This window comes from Calonectris borealis, chromosome Z, assembly GCF_964195595.1.
Source record: "Calonectris borealis chromosome Z, bCalBor7.hap1.2, whole genome shotgun sequence".
Lineage (NCBI taxonomy): Eukaryota > Metazoa > Chordata > Aves > Procellariiformes > Procellariidae > Calonectris > Calonectris borealis.
The window spans coordinates 76023430-76044078 of NC_134352.1; the positions used below are offsets into that span (position 1 = coordinate 76023430).

Here is a 20649-nt window from a genome sequence, read left to right on the forward strand (position 1 = left end):
TATGATCGTATAAAAGACACTGGGCACCTAATGAACACCAGCTACAAACAAGTCTGTCTAACGAGCCAAACAAAAGGAACAGCAATTGCTAAATCACACATTAGTTACTGACCTGACTTCTCCCTACCCACCTATCTTGCGCCCATTGAAGTGTTTAAGCATTTTGAACACCAAACTTCTCACATGTCTACTGGAAAGTAGGCTTTCCATAACTACCAGCACACCTTTCTACCACTGTCACAAATTAACTTCATTCTAAGAAACAAACTCTCCCTCCCAACCCTTTAAATTTCTGATTGTCTTGACAATCTCTTCTTAAAAAGCTTGGTATGTAATGAGTATTTTTGGCCGGCATATGTTGATTTAAATTTCCATTTGATTATGGGGTAGAAAATCTCATAAATTTTAAGAGTTGTAAGCTGAAAAAAGATCCATAAATGCAAAAAAGTAAGATGGGCGTGTAAAAGATCAGTGCTGCATACACTTCTAAACGACTCTCTCCTCACCCAGCATAAGATGAGCTTTGAGAACTACTAATGAAACAACACATTGATTCCTACTGAACGCTCTCCTGCCATCGATCTGGACACTGTGCTTATTTCCTTCATCTCCTCCTGCTATTCCAAGGCAACTAAAACAACCACACAGGCAAGACAGAAAGTAGCATCAACTCTAATGCCCAACAGCACATTATCTGCTGAATCACAGACAGGGCGATAAAATCTAAACAGTGGCACCGTTAAAACCGTGACATTTATCACGTTGCACTATCTATCTTTGAACACAGTATTTGTTGAAGCTCCTAAAATTAGAAGGGAACACACTGCAAATACCATGGTAACTACTTGGCATGGTAAATCAAGGTCCTTAAGGCTCCCACACAGACTTACTGCTATTGTGGCTAGAGGTATCCGAATGGCACCTAAGCATACTTACGACTTACCAAGCAGTAATGTTACCTTGGATTAAACTAAGAATAAAGCCAAGGGCTTACTCACTCAAAATAGCACCAAGATTTTTCTGACATTAATGAGTAGCTCAAAACTACTTTAAAAATAATTTTGTTTGCACTGTGCATTGTAAAGACAAAGCTGGGCTGATATAAGCTTGATTTAAAAACACAAACAAATTTCAGTTTAGGAAAAAATAGGGAAGGAAAAAAAGGAAATGGAGAGAAGGGACAAGGAAAGGGCTTACACATTAAGGGAAATAAAGATGTTTGAGGTTGAGCGAGATCATCCAGAATCTTCAGAAAACACTTGCTTGCTGGATTTCATGTCTCCATTTTGTTTTATAACACATTCAATGATAAATTGAGGCTACTGTTTACTTATTCAATAAAAGCAGGATGCAATAATACATTCTTCAGCCTTCTGAGAGTAGTTGATATCTAAAGAATTGTGCCTCCAGCCTTTGCTTTCAATTCAGACATGGATACATTGCTTATCTTGAAAGCAGATAATCCCTCAAGTTATTGTTACATTGATTTTCCAGAATTAAAAGGGGAGACTGGTAGTGTCACAGACAAGTGACAGACAACTACCTTTAACCTTTGTTGGTCAAACACCAGTAGCAGGTCACAGCAATAGGTCACGAGAAGTTTGCTTAGTCTTTTACACAAACTTTACTCTTTCATATTACAAAGAATTTTGAAAGTATGTCTATTAGCCAGGAACAAAAGTCACTGAGTTAAAGGTTTTCCTTTCTCTTTAGCTTTCTCTAGAAACATCAATATAAAAGTGTTCACAGAGCAGACAATTTATATATGCACAAGACAGATGAAATGGACAGCTGTGCACGACATCAAACCCTCCAGACGCACACACACAACGCTGAACGGAAATGAAACCATCATACATTACAGGTGGTGTGGGAATGCACACTGACAGAGAAGACATAGCTGTCAAAGCACAGATTGTACAAACGGGCAAAACGGCACTGAGAGTCCTTGTAAGAGCACTTACAAGTAAAACTTCTCTTCCCAAACAGGGTTCAGATTCCCAAAAATTGTTTTCGTCCTCTTCTTTGTTTTACCCACTTGAACAGTTACATACGGATCGCTGGACCCAGTCTTGTCTTTGGCCTGCAGACCCTGAGCACACACCACTGGAAGGAAAAAAGAAGGGTTACCACCCCCGTGCAATAAGACAATGTGTCCGCACACCACGTGAAGCAGCAGCTCAGAATGGCCAGAGAAACAGCAATATTGCTCATGACAGCATTTCTGATGAGCCTCAGCTCGTGGTGCATTACAGTGCCTGGGGTAGGATATCTCCACCTGCTACCCGTACACTGAGCAGAAAGAGCCACAAGACAGAGAAGCCCTTCCTCTCCATTCTCCTTAGCTTCACCAACTCCCTCTTACCTTACGCTCAAAGCGAGACCAAGAGAACTCATGCTTCACTCACTCACCCGTGATCGTGATCTTTGCTGACCATTTTGAGGTGCCATCAAGCACGCTCTGTTTCACTGTCTTCATCTGCTGAGCATGTGCCAATTTGCTCTCACAGAACACATCTCTGATCAAGTCAAAGATCTCCGGCTTGTTACGCTCCCGGATTTTCATGCGATCCTTCATGGCCATGATGAAATTCTGGGTTCGGTCTTCAGCTCCATGCTTCGAGCTCTTCTCTGCTGCTCCTGCGCACCAGAAAGTACACAATGCTCATCAGAAACAGACAAACACCAAGTCATGTTTCATTGAATCTGGACAGCAGAATCAAAGCCATGAGTTACTCTCCATATGACGGCTCTTGCTATTGACTTTTACAGTCAGCTCCCCCCCATTTCAACACATATCCAAGAGAATCTGGACCACCTGGAGCTGGGAGGGTATAATGGAAGGGGGGTGCCCAGACTCCTCCATAACCTGTGACCAGGTTGCTCTCCTGACAACAGGCTTGAGTTCCATACCCCTGCAGCTGAGGAAGACATAGAAATGAGATTCTTACTCGTAACAGTAGATACCATCACACCCCTTCCTCTCATCTCGTTGCTTTAAATAAATAAATCCCTGCTTGGGCAAGTGCTAAGAAGAGGACATAGGACCTCCATTACAAATAGTATCTCTGAGCTTGTCTCAGTGCTGCACTCTGCGCCACGGAAGAGCAGAAGTTCAGTGGGCTGACATGGTCAGCATTTCCTACTGATGTGTGCCTCAGGACGCCCCATTCAGCACACAGTCACTACACAATCTATGTCCCATTCTTCTGCCAGGAACCACCCTGTTTGCATCAGGCATCCAAAGTGCCTCTCTGGATTCCACTCTATTTTATCAGTTTGTAAGGAGACAACTCAAATAATCCATTCTTAGAACTGCATAGGCATAGTAACTATAAAAAATACCTATAAGGCAGCAAATTCAATAGTTAAAATCTTGCGCCATCATAAGTATGGGACACTAGTATGGTATCTAGCAGCTGGAATCACAAAAGCCAGGCACAGGTGTTTGTACTACATAGGTATTTAACTGTAACTGGAAAAAGAAAGGCCTCTGGTCACTTGCATACCTCTTACAAAATTTAAAAATTCATATAATTATGATACAAGAATGCTCCCTATTCAACCAACTACTCCCTATTCAATTTTGACAGTCATGTTTGCTGTCAAAGTTCAGCCACCGACTATTGTGTCAGATGTGAGGCATCCATTAATGAAAGCACTGACACGAGCTAACAGGGCAGGCAAACGAGGGTGTGAAATGAAAAGCAGGAACCCAAGATTGCACACAGTCTCTCTACGTGCAGTCTGCAGTGATTTCAAGTTATGATCTTAAATCAGATTAACTTAAACCAGTACAAAAGTCCTGTGAACACATTCAATCATTCTGTTTAGTTTAACATGCTTTTGCTTGTTTTTCTTTTCTTGGATAGTTTAATTCAAATAAGCTTTGTTAGTTTAATATGCTGTTGCTTGTTTTTCTTCTCTGGGATAGTTTAATTAAAGTAAGCTTTGTCCTAGAAAAATGATCTTCATCCAGGTGTTCACCAAATATTAAATTACCTTAAAAATATGCATTAAAGCAGGTGCAAGTGTGTGCAAAGGGAGCCATCAATCACAAAGGTACATTAAACTGTTTTCTTCTGGAAGAAGTGGCCAAATATAATATCTGGTGCACCTTCAATATAAAGCATTACACCTTTGCATATGAAACAGTTTCAGCAGGCAGTGATCAAATATGAATAAAGTTCTATGAACACACACACATAAAAGACCCCAGCAGTACAACATAACAGGCAACCCTGTTAGCAGGCTCAACAGGGTGCCCAGTGACTAACGCTGCCTGAAGACATCCATTTCTAGGGCCTTCAATCTAACACCTTTCACCGTTACTAAATTCACTTCAATAAAGAAACAAAACTCGATTATAACTTCCACCATCCAAACCAAAAAGAATAAAAACACAGTTTGGAACAGACTGTGACCGCTGAAGTTTCAGAAGTTCATTAAGGACACCGCGTACCAAGGCATGCTATTAAAGACCTGGGTATAAAACAAGCCATAACTCCGCATTACCTGGTAATTATTTTTTTCATTTTACTTGCTAGAGGCTTGATGTTCAGTATTGCATTTAGTACAATAAAATGTATCTGCCCCAGAGTTTCCTATTGTTGGCTTAAGATGAAATGAAATCAAAATGAAATCAAAATACTGGAATTAATTACACAGTCCCTGCTGTCTCTACTCACCGGTGATGAAGAACTAGCACCACCCAAAGTGATGTCTTGTATCAGGCGATCATCCAGCTGTAGACCCAACATTTATTAAAGGAATATGAAACCGAAATGATACCAGGGGCTATACTTTGAACTTTCGATAAGAAGTGCTATTCAGCTTTAACAGAATAGCAGGTCTTCTGGGGACGAAGATGGACTCTACGCAGTATATGCAGAGCTACAGAAAATTATTGGGAAATCGGGAAAGGCCAAACCGAACAATTTGCCTTTCCTAGCTGGAATTCTGAAATCTGTAGTGATCCAAAGAAACCAACCCTGCCCTGACCTTTCTGACTTTAAGGAAATTAAGAACCAAATTCAAACATTAAGAGTGCATGTTGTGCATGTGCAGAATGCTCTATTTCAGAACCATTTTCTAAATAAATTACTAGCCAGGCAGCTTGCACGTATAAACGTTTCACTGTTCATCACTGAGATGGGCCAAGAGTTATCACAGTTCTGAGGTGTGCATCATTGCCTTAATGCAAGCAATCAAATGATGCTTTAGAACACAAACTTGGACAAATGGAGGGATTCTAGTTAAAAACATGTTTAACACCCCCACCACCTCCAGAGACCTTGCATAGTGCATTTATCCCTCTGCAAGGCTAGCAGCAGTCCGGGACATCCTGGGTTGCAGGATGTGCAAGCCATGTCACACAGATCCCTCTCTTTAAGTCACCTCTAAGGCTTGGCTCTGCCTCCTGACTTTCAGAGGAAATCCCCCATCTCCATCCATGCTGCTTCCCCACTCTGCCCAGATAATTTACTCAGGTAAGAAGGCTCTGTCATTCCTTCCCTGGGAAAGGTCTCTCTCTCCCTGCAGAAGTTGCACCTGAACTGCAGTGTAAAAGCCAGAATCAGACAGACACTTTATTTAACAATTCGGACTAATAAAGAACAGACAAACCCTCTGTCTCAACAACAAACTCTTTCTTAATTTTAACACCTGCTTGTTGATACAAAACCACCAGAGTTTCCAAAACAACCATTCGGGGACTAACTACCTATAATGTATGTGATATAAACCCAAAGCATGTCACTATACTGGATAGCAGAAGGTGCTTTTGCTGCTGTTGGACTTGGATCGTATTTATTCAGCTGCAAAAAGAAGATTTTGGCCAGTGGATCAGTTTTTCAAGTAGTCCTGTAAATGGCAATAGAAAGGCATGGGAATATACAAGTACTATGTACAATATCATACAAATGGTACTGGCCATTCCTTCTCTCTTCCTCTCTAGGACTTAATTATGAGTCAATTTATGACTGGAAACAGAAAGCAAATATGTCTATATTGGGAATTGTATTGATACAGCTATTAGTAAAACGCCAGTGCTGTTACCCTATGCTTTAACACGAAAAAGTCAAGAAAGCAACACTGGCAGGGTAGAAGACAGCTGTTCAGTAGGCGGATAATGCTTAGAAATTATGTATTCCTGAAACTTAAAATAGATATTCAAGTTTCAAATAAAGGTATCCTTCCTCCTTCTGTGCAAATATTTTCTTACATAGGATTCTGGGAGCAAACAAGTGTTCATCACCATGTGTCTAATCATCATTCAACCCATAAGCCAAGATGATTACCCCAAGAGTGACTTAATCCTTCTCACTAACAGTCCACTCACTGAGCTGACCTCTGGACTGCAGTCTCTGAATTCAGAGTGCAACACACACAAGTTTCTCATCCAAAAAGCAACAAACATACCTGACTTCCCATCCTGAGTCAAAAAGCACTGAACAACTCGAGAGGTGAACCAAGACCTCAGGAGCCAAAATAGTACCAAAAGCAGGGCATTCAGTAACGCAGCCCTGATAGCTTGTGTGAAGTTCTCCAAGGCTTGTTGCTCCAGCACACCATAAAGGAGCACTAATAAAGACATATGGCTAATCACACACAACACAGATTTCATGTGCAACAGTAGTTTAAAGCTTGAGATCTCATTTCCTCATTTTCAAGATTCTGATATCCCAGGGCCATTTCTTTTCTCAGGTTTAACTGTAAACTACCGAGGACTAGATCACTACAAAAAAAAAAAAACCAAACCCAAGACATGCTTGCAGAAGCGGGTTACTATGGCTTTTCAAATGCTAGCCCAGAACTGTACAGGCCCCTTTTACTAGGATCTTGCTAGCATAATGTTCTTCCCTTCCATCCTCTTCATAATTCTGCCTACTTCTCTGCATCCATTTCTTGGTATCCTACACATCCATCCTCAGCTTTACTCTTCCTTTGGTACCAACATTGCCCAACCCATTGTATTTTAGTTAGTACTATACCAGTGCTCAGGTCAAGAGATAAAAGCTCTCTTCTTCCAAAATCTTTGCATGCTATGGGGATTTTAAAGAACATCCCTCCATCCATTTTCAGCTAAGTAAGAAATGAAGTATACCCATGCAGCAGAGATTTCAAGTACTTCCAAGAAGAGCAGAAGGCTAAAAAGAGCGCATCTACCCTTGAGCAAGTATTTATGAGCTTATGATAAAAAGGTAAGCGCCCCATCATCAGAATAATATCTTCTAAGTACCTAAAATAGAGAAACATCCTCCTAGAGAAACAGCCTGCTGCCAACAGAGTCATAAACCAGATGGCTGCAGTACACATGCCACAACTGATTCCAGTTTACTGCACTTCAGACATTGCTAATTCAAGGAATAGCCGTGCTGAACCAGTCTGCAAATGGATTTTCTTTCAAATTGCAACAAAGCGTTGCTGAATTTGAGTATTTCGTCACTGCAGTCCCACACATTTGTCGACTGTATCAGATACTCAGTTTCTTAAAAATACAGAGGGTAAGAAAAACACCCTCAGCAGAAATAACCAAACTTAATTCTAACAGACTTGGGGAAAGAGATCCTTTTATTTCCCGCAGAAAGGTACTGAAGGATAGAAGATGGATAAACAGCACATTCTAATTCTAAGGAATAAACCCCCAGGTGTCTACCCAAAATTTCAAGGCATTTAAATGGAACTGTGTTTGTTACCAGTCTGAAAATTCATTTTACTCCAATGCATCATTTTCTGGAAGACTTACACAGACCGAAGCGAAGATATATCCTTAGGCATCAAGGTATAATCAATAGAATTGTATTTGTTACCAGTCTGAAAAGTCATTTTACTCCAATGTAACATTTTCTGGAAGCCTTAAAATGACCTAAGTGAAGATATGTCCTGAGAATATTTGTTTTTGTTTTTTTGTTTTTGTTTTTACCGACAGCAACAATAAAGCTTCTGTTAGGAAGAAACCCCTCCTGAATTCAGTATACAAGAAAGTTCAGTCTTGAATTTATTGGCTTTCTAAACTGTTGCCTGTCCCCCAGAAACCCCGTTTCTCATTCCTCAAGCACAGCCTATGTTCTTCAAACATACATAAAAATTAATTTAATTTTTTCATTTTCTTTTGGCCTGGTAGGTTCCCTGGTTCTAACTAAAGGATTCTAGCATGAACGTGCCAAAGCAAAGAACACAGTTGCATGAAAAAGCTGTTTAATAGATTTCTAGTATTGATAATACTTGTTTTCCCAATGCAGCAGCACATGCACATATGGGCCTCACCATCATCTTAATCTCTGTGCACTATCTTTCCTCTACCTCCTCTGTCTTTTAATTACACAATTGCCATCTTCAGTTCCTTTACACCTGTACCGCAGATGATGACATCCACCACACTCACACTGAGTACCCTCACAGACCCCCGGCTCACAGTCTCTGTATCTTCCCTGTTCTGACGCTGAGCAGCTTTCACACAACTCAGTGAGTAAAGTTTTTGTTTGGTTGGGTGTTACCTTTCTACACACTTCACAAGTTTTGAGCCCAGCCATAGTTGTCCTCTGCAGGAATATATTTCTTCTTAGTCATTAGCTACTTCTTAAATTTAGTTTTCCTTCTATTGTTTTCCACTTCATGACCGCCGCTCTGTACAACAGCTTTGTGCCCGTTTCCTCGCTGCTGCTTGTGCGAACCTAATTTTCCTCTGCTCTCCCCATGCATTTTCCCCATACTGAGATATCACAGCTCCATTGCAGCATTGTAACGTCTTGCATGTGCATCTGAATCAAGCCCGGATGTGCCTATCGGCAGCTTTTCATCTCAAACACTGAAAATCACCAGTCAGTAGAAGGTTCTGCTGAACTCCAGAAACAAGTAAAGTTATCCTAGTCTACTGACCCTCTACATCAGGTTTGGACAGAAAACTGAGTTATGGCTTAACTACATTCTCCTGAACCAACTGCAACGCAGCAGCTCTTTGCTTAGTCGCAAAATGGTTGCAACAAAGCCAAGGTGTCAATGATGCAATTGCTCGAATGCCATAAACCGTAAAGATAACCCTGCAACCCTCAAAGACAAATCTAGAAATGCTAAGCAACTGAGGAGGAACGGAGATGTTTCACCAGTATCAGCTGTGTCTGATAAATAAGCCCCAGTCCTAACTATGACTTATTTAAAACTCTGCACACATCAAAAATACAAGCATAAACAACGTCCATTTGGGGTCTCAAGATAAGCCATAAGAAAAACAAATGACCTATGATTCACTGGTATCCCTTGCAGGATCATCCAGTCTGGCTTTCCCAAACAACTTGAACCTGAGGCAGGTACGAGATTTGACTCTCTATATTCCTATAGTTGCTGACATGGATTTGCAGTAAGTCTGTTTATACTTCACAAACTTTTCTGATTCCTTAGACTTAGTCCATCAAGCTGGAACACCAAGAAAATCAGGAGTGAACAGAAACAGCCCCACCTTCCTACTCAAGATTTAACACATATGGCAGAAATTTCTATTCCATTTAGACTAAGAAATTTTGCTCTCAAGCAGGAACATCAATTTGAGACCAAATCAAGAAACTGTTTCACAAGCAAATAAAAATAACCTGACCAAGCCAGATGCCCAAATTAATACTTTTTCTCTTTTTTTTTTTCCGTTAATCAAATTCGTTTTAAACTTCTCCATTGTTTCCGTAAGGTCTCATTTATTCTGCAAAGTCACAGCTCTTTGAAGAGTTCTTCTTTGAAGAGAGGGCTTAGGTTTTGAACACTGCAGAAAAAAAACCAACAAAATAAACAGAAATGGTAGTAGGAAGATGAAATACTGCCCATACAGTCAAACAACACCTTCCTATCTGACTCATCATCTGTGCTGGCTCAGGCCCAGGTCTCTAAAGCAATTCAGCCATGAGACCCTACTGTTAAAAAAGACAAAATGCCTTGCCAATCTGCACTTGGTACAGAGAATCCGAGCTAAGTCCATGAACTCTAACCCCTAAGCAGGAACCCAGTGCTGCTCTGAAGAGCTTAAAACTGATGGTTAAAACAAGCAACCTGACTGGGATATAAGGGCAGGAGGGACAGAACAAAAGTCAGAATATCCAGCCTACCACCCTATTCACCCAGCCCACTGCCTCTCTTCCATGCAGGCTATGTTAGCAAATACACTGCCTGAGCTGACACTGAGAGAGATTAAACATTACATGGCTTAGAACCAAATAGACGTGAGAGTCAAGAATTAAACCTTCTTTTAAAGCACATCAAGCACAATGTTGCAAAGAAGTTCTTCTGCGTCAGTGGAGCCGTCTGTGTCCACAGGGCGATGGGGGTAGGTTTAGCTCAATGACACCTTTTCAGAAAATAGTCAGTCATTTTAATAAATGCAGCTTCACTGACCACTGAGGTATCACCTATACGTTTAGGAAAGCTCTAGTAGCACTCTTGGAACAGCCGCACTCCACTGGCCACTACTCACTCTGTAAGCAGTCAGCATTGAGCAAGTCTTGGCACTTCTCATGGCACTTGACTCCACATTCACCGCAGCGCATTCCCTGCCGTGCAATACCCCACAGCAGCCCCTCACATTCGTAGCAGTAGGTCGGAGTTGTGGCTGTCCACACTTCAAAGTTGTGCGGGGTTGTACAAGAGATGGGGTAAATTAAGGCTTGCAAGGTCTTCTTATAGACATGAGATTTCTGAAAGGCAAAAGCACACATAAACCAACATCCAGGAAGGTAACTGAACCTATTTTTGCTGGTTAACACATGAGCAGTGCAATAAATCTACACATTTGAGGTGGCCAAATTTATCAAACTTTTACAAGCAGCAGCAGAGGATGTTTCTCCAAGCATTTAAAAAAGTGGAGGAGATGGAAGAAAAGGTTTGTGGATGAGGGATATCTTGCATAAAGCAAGTTTCACACACTGTCCCCCATGGTAGATAGCACAGAAGGAAATGGCAAGATTACATTTTTCAGAACCATATTGACACATTAAATGTTATTTTTTACATGTTTGGTTTCTTTAAACAAATGATACAAGAAGCTTTGCATCTATATTTTTAGACATCTGTGAAGCTGGCTCTGCATCCCAGAGAGCCAAATTCCCTTAATTTGCTTACTAAAAGTTAACAGGAGCCAAGCAACCCTCCCACTTACCAGCTCTTCATCTTTGAGAGATGTTCTAGTGGCCATTGCTGAGGTAATTCCGGCTTTCCGGGACTGAACCAGTGACTAAGAAGAAAGAAAGTTTTTTATTCACCATCAATATTCAGAAATGCACTGGCACTACATGCCCAGAGATGTGACCAAGGGGACTCTGTCATCCCAGACACCAAACCAGCATTCTATTACATTCAAGTTGGTTTCTTAAATGATAGCTCACATCTCAGAAGAGTCAAATGCGTACCCTGAAAGGTCTCCAACTTGTTTCCATTTGCCCGCAGCCAGTCTCACTCTGGTAAATTTTTATTTGTTTCTTTTGTAAGGACTGTCAATGAAACCTGGGTTTACATCTCCACTTCTACGTTCTGGTAGCAATGGTAATTCTGCTATTGCCTAAGGTCACTACGTGGGACTCAATCTTCTACATCTAACTTTATTCATAGCCAAAAGGAGATTATTTCATCAGTTTTACAACATACACAACACCCCCCAAAACGCGCAAGTGAAAGGGTTACAAATAAACAGGTTAAAAAAAGAACAGACTGGGTTGCGAGCACAGGTTTGAATGTGCTGGTGTGTCACATTCATTGGCCATCACTGAATACAATGAACAGCGTTTTCCCCTCAAAACTGCCTTCTTCGCATCATGCAACACTGAGTTCTGCAGCCTTGGACAGCACAGGGCAGTGCCTTTGCAGTCCCTCACATTGGCATACAAAGGATTTCTTCAGCAAGCCACTCCAGTTAGATGAAGGCAGAGATGGAAATTAAAGCTAGCAACATATGCTTTGAAATCATCAAACTCTATTAGAAACCTCCATTTATGCTCTGATTTATCCTGTTTGAAGACAGACTGAAACAGTTCATTCCATCAGTGATGGAGCAGGACAGAGTACTGGATACGCATGCACTGCAGTATTGCAGGTTCAAAACAAAAAGCAAAAAAGTGGAGGGAAAATAAGACAAAATAATTTTTGTTTCTGGTGAAGACTTGGTGGACAGTCTTTAGCTCCACTTACCATGGCCTGTGTAGAGAGAGAATGAAAGCGTACGAGGGAAGTAACACAAGTTAATGACATTATTGCGCAGATTTAAGATACAAGCAGTTAGTAAGACACATGTTAAGCTTCCCATGCATAAGCTGGCAGAGAGAATTGCATGCATTTTTTCACAGGAATTACAGGATATGGAAACTTTGGTCTTTCAGCTGTTACAGCATTTCTCCCAAGTATGAAATTGCTACATGTACTGAACACAGCCAACAGAAAACCGTTTGTCCCGCAGAAGCCTTATTTCACCATATCACACAAGCATATGAAACTTGTCCTCATTACTTGCTTGGTTCTTATGCTTCCTCAGTGCAGAAGCCTACTGGCAATACCGCAAATTACTTTAAAAATCTAAGCACATATGCTCGTTTATCTATCCTCTGAAATTTCAACTTTCTGGTAGGTTGCCAAACTTCATATGGACATTATAACTTTCCCCAAAATATGTGATTTTTAGGAAAACATTTAAAAATAATGCATGCCTAAAAATAATCAAATATTCTGTGTAGAATAAAAAGGAAAAAGAAGATGAAAAGTATCTTAATTCTGCCAAATAATGAAACTGCCTACGAAACCACAGCTCATTCTCACTGAGATTTTTCCAAGCACAACTCCTAACCCCTTACTGTAAGAATTAATTTAACTAAACAGGAAACGTTCAACTTCTTGAAGTGACAATGAATGTTACTGTATGCAAAAAGTAATGCCACTTGCACTAATGGCTGTGTGGCAGAAGAAAAATCTCTTACCAGATCACTGACAAGTGGAATTGGCTTTTTTTTGCGTAGATCGGGCATGCTATCAATGCCATAGAGACCACCTGCAGGCCTGGAAATTCAGGAGAGAAAAAAAAAAAAGAGATTAAAAATCTCACCAGCAGTGAGACATAGTAAAGAGATGACCAAAAAACTTCCTTAAAACATCAGTCTCCTTGCTAATATCGTAGTCAGTGAGAACGGGAAGAATCAGTTCACTGCAAATGCAACTTAATAATAAACCAAAGTTGTTAACACACTGAAAAAAGGTCATTTTCCCATTCTCAGTTCTGAGGTCTGAGCTAGCTTGCAGAGCACCCAGTGCTTCAGAGCCACTGCTGCCAGCACGGTGGGTGAAGGCAGCCTTATTCCCACCATTTCTGTGGGGCACAGATTTGGCAAAAATACGTACCCAAAGGCAGAACTAGAGTTCTGTCCCAGTAATTCACACGCAGCTTAGTCTGCACTAACTGAGCCACATGCCTCTGCTTTCAGAGGTACCTTTTGTTCCTTAGGGAGAGCTCAGTTTATAGTTTACTATTCCATTGAGCATCATGGCAGGAAAGACTTTGGAAACTTGAAAACATCCTGTCCCTTGTTTTTCTCCATCCCCTTTCTTTCCATTTAATTCATTTAATTAATTAAATTCCATTTAAATAATTAGGGTTGGGGACGGGGAGGTGTGAGGAAGGGGATGCTTTACTGCAGGAAGCAAAATCAGCCAGAAGATTATACTTAAGAAAGTGTAAAGTTAATGCTAAAAATGATTAAGCGTTTATCTTCTTCACATGCAACAATCCAGACGTTCCTGCCCGGTGTCGGTGGTTGGGAGAGAGCACGTCAAAGTGGATCAGCCCAAGGGCAGGACACTGCTACCCATCATCTGATTCTAGACTAGAACATACTTAAACCTGGCGCTTGAAAGCCGTATAATTATTAGGAAAAACCTCACATCTGAGGAGAACAGAGATTATTTTTATTTCTATAAAAGGGACCATTTGTGGTGCTCAGCTGGTGGAAGTGGTGATGGAGCAAAAGGGCCACTACCCCAGCAACGTTTGGAGCCTGCCAAAATAAAACACTGTAACTTGCTTCCTTTCCAATGAGACCAGCCTGGGTAATTGTATCTAGATCCTGCTGTTCACTGGTAATGCCACACGAATGTAAGCCTGTGCTTGAAGAAGGTCTGTTAATTCAGCTTAAAGGCCCCCAGTAAATCAACTGCATTCATCTGTAAGGCCTTAGGAGAACGCTTTTTGCTAAGGTTGGAAACTGAGCACACGTTTCTCTGCTGCTGCGCCTATCGCATCCGCCCCAAACTGAAAAAAAGACCTGCGATGTGACTCCCTCCCTGCAATGAACACCCAGCCGCCAGCCAAAACCCACAGCCCCTCTCGCTGTCTCACTCAACTTCCCCATCTCCACGTAGCTCTCATGCCTTGCTAACACTAAGAATATGGTTCCCAAGGCCTTTTTCTTGGCTACAAAGACTGCAGTGAAATTTTCTGCCTCTCTATCCTTAGCTATTTGTTTTCACCCCATACCATGCTGGCTTATACCTTTTTGCAGTTGCTGATAAACTGGCTGGCACTTTTAACCTGTGTATTTTGCTGATTTGATACACCACACCCAGCTGAAATGCTTTAGGACACCACAGCTACAGGAAAGAGGAGTACGGGTCAAACTGTTCTTACTGCAACAGAAGACACACATGGAGCTACCCTTTAAAACAATCTAGGAAACGGAATTGCCACTACATATTTGCACATGCCATGAAAATTGTGAGGCTGGTAAGTGACAAGAGGCAACCTGCACTCCTCGGCAAGCAGGACCTACTCAAATTCCCTTTCAGTACAGCCAAAAGTCAAAAAAACACCCCCAGGAAACCACAAACAATGATCAAACCTACGTTATAGCAGCCCATGCTCTAGGACGGACAAGGATGGCACAGGACAACCTAGCACAAAGCTGTGTCAAAGAGGGAAACAGCCTATTATATACAGAAGCATGCCATACTGCTGCAATGGTAACAATGACTTTTTTGACGGGGCGTAGGAGGGTGGCATGTCCGAGCCACGGCTGAGTTGACAGCTGCTGCTGGCTGAACAAGCCCGGTGGGAAGGTGAGCAGTCACGTGTAACTGCGCGAACGCGTCGGCTCTGCAGGCAGCATGAGTCACATTTGCACCGCAGCACGGTGCACGGCTCTCCCTGCTCCTGCACGATGAACACAAACCACCCACAGTCAGCTGCGACAGCCAGACCTCACAGCTGGGAACGGAAGACAAACTCGGACATGAGAAAGGTGGAGATTTACAGCATTTAATTAAAACTATTGGAATCTTTGGCCAAGAATAAGAACAGTCTTCCAACGCTGGAAATCCTTACAGCGAGGCTACATGGTGTTTTTACTAGAGGCTACCCTCATTTCCAACAGAGCATTCCAGAAAAACATCTTCCCTAAATTACACTGCAATAATCCCTTCTGGCTTATTACGCAAAAATCTGACCCACACCAAGAAATAAGAAATATCTGCATAAAGTGTTTACACTGTCAGAACTAAGAACAGTCTTGCTGGGATCAAACATGGAATTTCACCCTAATGTTACAAACCCGTTCCAATACTAGCGATACAGTTTTGGGGTAAAATAGGTGTCATAGAAGACTACCCAGATGATACCAAGAATTCCAGCATTATTTAAATCACAATACAGCTTATTGGTAAGTTTTGGGTCAAAGATTTGTGTCAAATCACTTGAATTATGAAAGCACATGCAAAATAGAAAGGGAGAGTCTGTAAGCTGAGACGATGCAAAATGGTCACAAGTAAAAATACAGAGTCAATGCTCCTGCTAAAAATCAATGACACAGCTGGGAATTTACACTTCCTTTCTACATGATTTCCAATAATTTTTTTTCCTAATTCAGTTGAAAGGGAACTGTGATACTCTGACATTTCCCATGAAAGAAAAACATTAAAATTACATGTTTTATAAATTCAAGATGAACCTAAACAAGTTATTGTGCTTGAGAAACATGTCTAGTTACAACCTGGTTTGTTGCAAAATATTTATGATAGACTGAGGTTTATGATAGAACCAGTTGTAAGCCAGACTGACAGAGAACAAGACTATTTGAAAGGTGCTTGTATTTGCCACTGAAGAGAAGTATCCTAGTACCTAGATGGTTATACACTCAGATGACCTGCTTTTAGCCTATTAATATTAAAAAAAAAGGAATTTTCAGCAACAATTCTTAATTTTCAAAATTATTCAGCTTGTTGTGCTTTCAGCTACCTCAGTCTCTTTATTCAAGCACCACCTCTACTTCACTTAACAAAATTACAGTGTTTGCACAGACAGAAGTACTGACAGTGCTGTAAATATGCACACTGCAGCCTCATATGTAATACAGTAACTCTCCTCTGCAATGCATGTAATATTTATAGCATTATTATGGAGTGCTGTATTGAGAAGTGAATAGCATTTCTGTATGAGAAGATGATTATTTGCACTAATAAATAAAATATATAGATATGAGATATTACACCCAGAGACTGATCCATAATACCAACTGTACTTTTTTTTGACGCTATCTGTCCAAAGCCAGTGATTACAGTCAGGGAGCTACTGTTACATTATGCTACAAGTGCAAATAGCTTGAAGCATGTATTCATCTTTTAATACAAGTTTTAACACACAGATGCTTCCATTAAATCTTGAAAATTTAAGCAAGCAAAGATGGTTTGCAATGACAGAAGATGATTACTTCCTTCAAATGACACCACCACTCTAATCTTCATATGAAAGAAGAACTCCAAAAATAAGTGCTTTATATACTTTGTGGCTAATAAGCCACAACATGGCTAACAGTGAAATTAAAGGTTTACCACCCACAACCACCATTTCTGGAAATCCCTTACATGTGGGGATACAGTGAATAAGCCAAACTTTTGACAAAACTACATTAGCCAGACTGTATTGTTATATGTTGCATAAAAAGGGGAAAAATTACAGATTAGAGCAAACATTGCCTTGAATTGACAAAACACATTTTTAAGTATTTCAGGACTGTAGGTGTATTCACCTTTCAGGCTGGGATATAATTTTGTGTAATAAATAATAAATTCAGTACACTGTCTCCTTGTTAAAGCAGGAGAAGGTGCTGTTTGTAGTTAGAATAAATCACTGCCTTCTGCTCCTGCTCATTGCCAGTTCTCCAACAGCCTGCTCACCGAAGTCTTGGGCTCCTTAGGAAAGCGTGGGGTTGCTAGGCTGCTCCAGGCACCTGCAGGTGTGGAGGACGCTTTGCGGGAATACCAACATCACAGAACAATGATTCCAAAAGCACAAAGCCGTATAATGAAGTCTTCAATTTAACTTTGCGTTTTATTAGGGAAGCTTCCTTCAGTAGTATGAAAATTAACTTATGCATGTAGCAAGCCAACCTCCTGCTGAGATTCCAGGGCAAATCTCCTGCTATGTCAGCTCCTAATGAGCGCACCACCACCAAACCGTATCACCCTAATTGCGTACAAGGCACATAACCTAGCAGCTTGGAAAATGTGTCATTGTCTTTTTTTTTTCCAGAGAGGATTCTAGGGAAGCTACCATGCTGGCACCTATTATGCAGAGTGTCATGCTGAAATTACACACAATCAGAATTTGTCTGCTTCATTTGCTGTGAGCAGCGTGTTGGAGAGAGAACGCACGGCCTCTCACTCTCACCTGTGCAAAAGAGGTATGATGATCACTGCTTTAAAAATGACAAACTGCAATGATTTCCAGAGTTACTGCAGTTTTGACTACTACAATGACCACAGAAACCACTGCAAAGACAGAAGACTTCCCCAAAGCTACTTTTTTCTTCTAAGAGCAAAAGACACAGCAATCTTTCTGAGCTACTCTTTCCCTTCCCTGGTGCCATCAGTGACTGATTCAGGAAAAAGGATTTCATCCAGACTACTCTGTGGTGCTCAGTAGGGATTATTTAATACTGCTGCCATAAGCACTTGCCGCCATTACGTTACAGATTATACATTACAACTATAAACTTGTTCTTAACCAAAGATCTCCTGAAGAGCTGCACAGCCCACCTCCAGCTGTTTAAGAAGAGACTCTGAAATATAGCAGCCGCCTGGCCCTAAGTGAGGTGTGGCTACTTGATTATTCCTGACAACAGTCATTAAAAACCATCAGAAGTGCTGCTTTTACTCAGGTTGAACTGCAGACCTCAAAGTACACTGTAACTATAAACACAGGGAAACAAGGTCTCAAAATACCACTTACCCTCCTTTGAGCCAGAGTGGTTTTGATGGATCAGCCTCATCTTGACCCTTAAATGGGGGAAGGGAAAAGAACAATATGAAATTAGTTTCCAAAACCACCAAAAACAGTATTCAGATCATATTCCAAGGAAAGGATAACAGACCACACTGCATGCAGGCAAATGCATACAGAAACTTATTCAAGCACCTCCAATGACCAACATGTCAGGATGAATCATACAGACACAGACAGGCTATGCAATTTCACTGAGCACCTAGAGCCAGGACCAGAAGAGCCTGTTCAGTGCACCTCCTCTTTCAAAAGGCAGTCTCGAAGACCAACAGTTGGTTTTTTTTTTTTTCCTTTCTAACCCAACAAAAGCGTGAGTTATTGAAGAGCTCCTGTTATTACAGGTCACCACTTACATGAACATTGTCATAATGAGGATGCTAGAAATTAAAAGCACCTGTATGAAATGCACAAATGAGTGATCAACATGAAACATTGTACAAACACTTGTGAGCTTTGTTCATGCTCAAATGCAAAGACTCTTTAGCCCCCTAAGTAGGGAGGTCCCATTGTAGCTCCACCCATTCATATGCAAGTATTTAATTTCCAACATGTGTCAAATCAGGGCCATCACTTGTAAGACGATTGCACATGAACTAGGATCTCACGGTAGGATGGAAAACACCACTGACTGCAATATGAGGATTCACATTCGTGAATTAAAACCATGTTCTTATGTTTGTATTAGGAGTGTATTTATAGAGCGACGTTGTGTTTCTTTGAAAATCGTCAGTGGACTGATTAGAGCTGAGGAGTGTTTAAACACTTGCAATGTACCTGGCGGAAACAGGAAAGTTTTTAAGATAAGGAGAAAATGGTTTACCTATAACCTGAAACCTCTTTGTTCCAGTTTACAGTTCATACATTCTCCTGCACTCCTTGAAAGGAGAGCCCGTTTCAAACAGGAGCAAGCAAGACACACTGCTAACAGCTAACACTCCAACCTCAGATAATCACGTCTGCCAAGAGTACAAAGAGGCTGTAACTTGCACACAGTGGAAAACCAAGTATTTCTAGCCATGGGACTTGCAACCTGAGAATCATCACAAAGTAAAGGACTATCTATCAGTAAATAAGCTCCAGTTTTATGCAAGATAAAAGAACACAGCCCCAAAAGAAAGATTCTTTTTTTTTTTTGTCCTGTGCTTTGGGTAAGCTGGGCAACATCAGGTTGTTCACAGGTGACAGACAAGGTCTCCCAAGAATATCAGAAATAACCAAGGAAAACAGATTTCTATTTGAGGTCTTAACTTGTAAAGCAGCAAAGTCCAAACTTTTTATTGGTTATTCCTACAACTCCAGGGCTAGGCAGATCTGAAGAGTATGTAATTTTTTTTATTTTTTTTTTTAAACAGACATGAAGAACATGACTTATCCATAATTGAATGGGCACTCCAGTTTTTCTGTGTGATCACACAGGCCTGCAGAACAGGCAAAAGCTCAGACCTACGGTCCAGCACAGGCGCACATTTCCCCCACAGCCGGAGCAGCACACCAGGCTCCAGGCTCCTCCAGGAAGGATCGTGCTCTCATCTCCTCTTCAAGTTGGGCTTCCAGAACCCCTAAGCCTGAAACCCTCGGCATTTCCTCCGGAGGGATTTGAATCAACTGCTGGTCAGGAGAGAAAATTTCATGAAGCAAACGCAACCAGATCCTTCAGAGCACACAAGGCAGGACATCCCTGCCTTTGCCTTTGAACACTTGGAAGAGCTGTGGCTAGAAAGCAATCCTAAAATGGAACAACGTCTTATACTGGACCGAGCTTGATACCGGTCGGTTCAGCTGTACTGAATGACAGAGAATGACAAACACAAACGTGGCAACGTTTACTGGCAAAAGGAAATAGTGTAAGAGGGTTTTCAATCAGTTTATCTGAGAAACTCTAAATATAAGTGACCAATATTTGAGACATTAACAGACCACAAATAGCATGGGCAATACTGCAGCCTGGAGACCACAAGAGCATCAAGAACTCTGTTCAGGGGGAAAAATATCTAGGGAAAGCTGTTATCTAACTGAGCAATAACCATTTCCTACAGGCAACCTCAAGTCAACAGAGAACAGCCAGGAGTGTGGATGCAGGGAAGGGCTGAAAGCGTGATCAGGAAACAAACCTCCATCATCTCACAGATTTTGAGACATGCCAAGTCAAAATTGCCAAGAGTCCAGATAAACTGTACTTCTGCTCATTTATTTTAATTACTTTTGACAAGCCTTTTAGACATACAAATAAAAAGAAAACAAGAGAAGAGAAACAGCTTCTCTAGGGTCGAGATTAAAAATCATCTTGGTACAACAGCACAAAACAAAAGAAAGAGCTTTCAGTAAGTGACAACACTAATGCAGGGGCAAGGCAGCTGATAGCT

At 41.2% G+C, this 20649-nt stretch overlaps 1 protein-coding gene across 3 annotated transcripts in view; it reads right to left on the reverse strand.

Moving 5' to 3' along the window:
• UNC13B (unc-13 homolog B) overlaps positions 1 to 20649 on the reverse strand; it is a 217829-nt gene that overhangs the window by 70564 nt on the left and 126616 nt on the right. For all 3 annotated transcript variants that reach the window (XM_075138254.1, XM_075138255.1, XM_075138256.1), the window contains 6 exons: positions 18236 to 18282; positions 12942 to 13020; positions 11138 to 11212; positions 10457 to 10676; positions 2413 to 2640; positions 1965 to 2106 (listed from right to left, as the gene is read on the reverse strand). In XM_075138254.1, coding sequence (XP_074994355.1) covers positions 1965 to 2106; positions 2413 to 2640; positions 10457 to 10676; positions 11138 to 11212; positions 12942 to 13020; positions 18236 to 18282 — 791 coding nt within the window. The remainder of the gene's footprint in view (positions 1 to 1964; positions 2107 to 2412; positions 2641 to 10456; positions 10677 to 11137; positions 11213 to 12941; positions 13021 to 18235; positions 18283 to 20649) is intronic.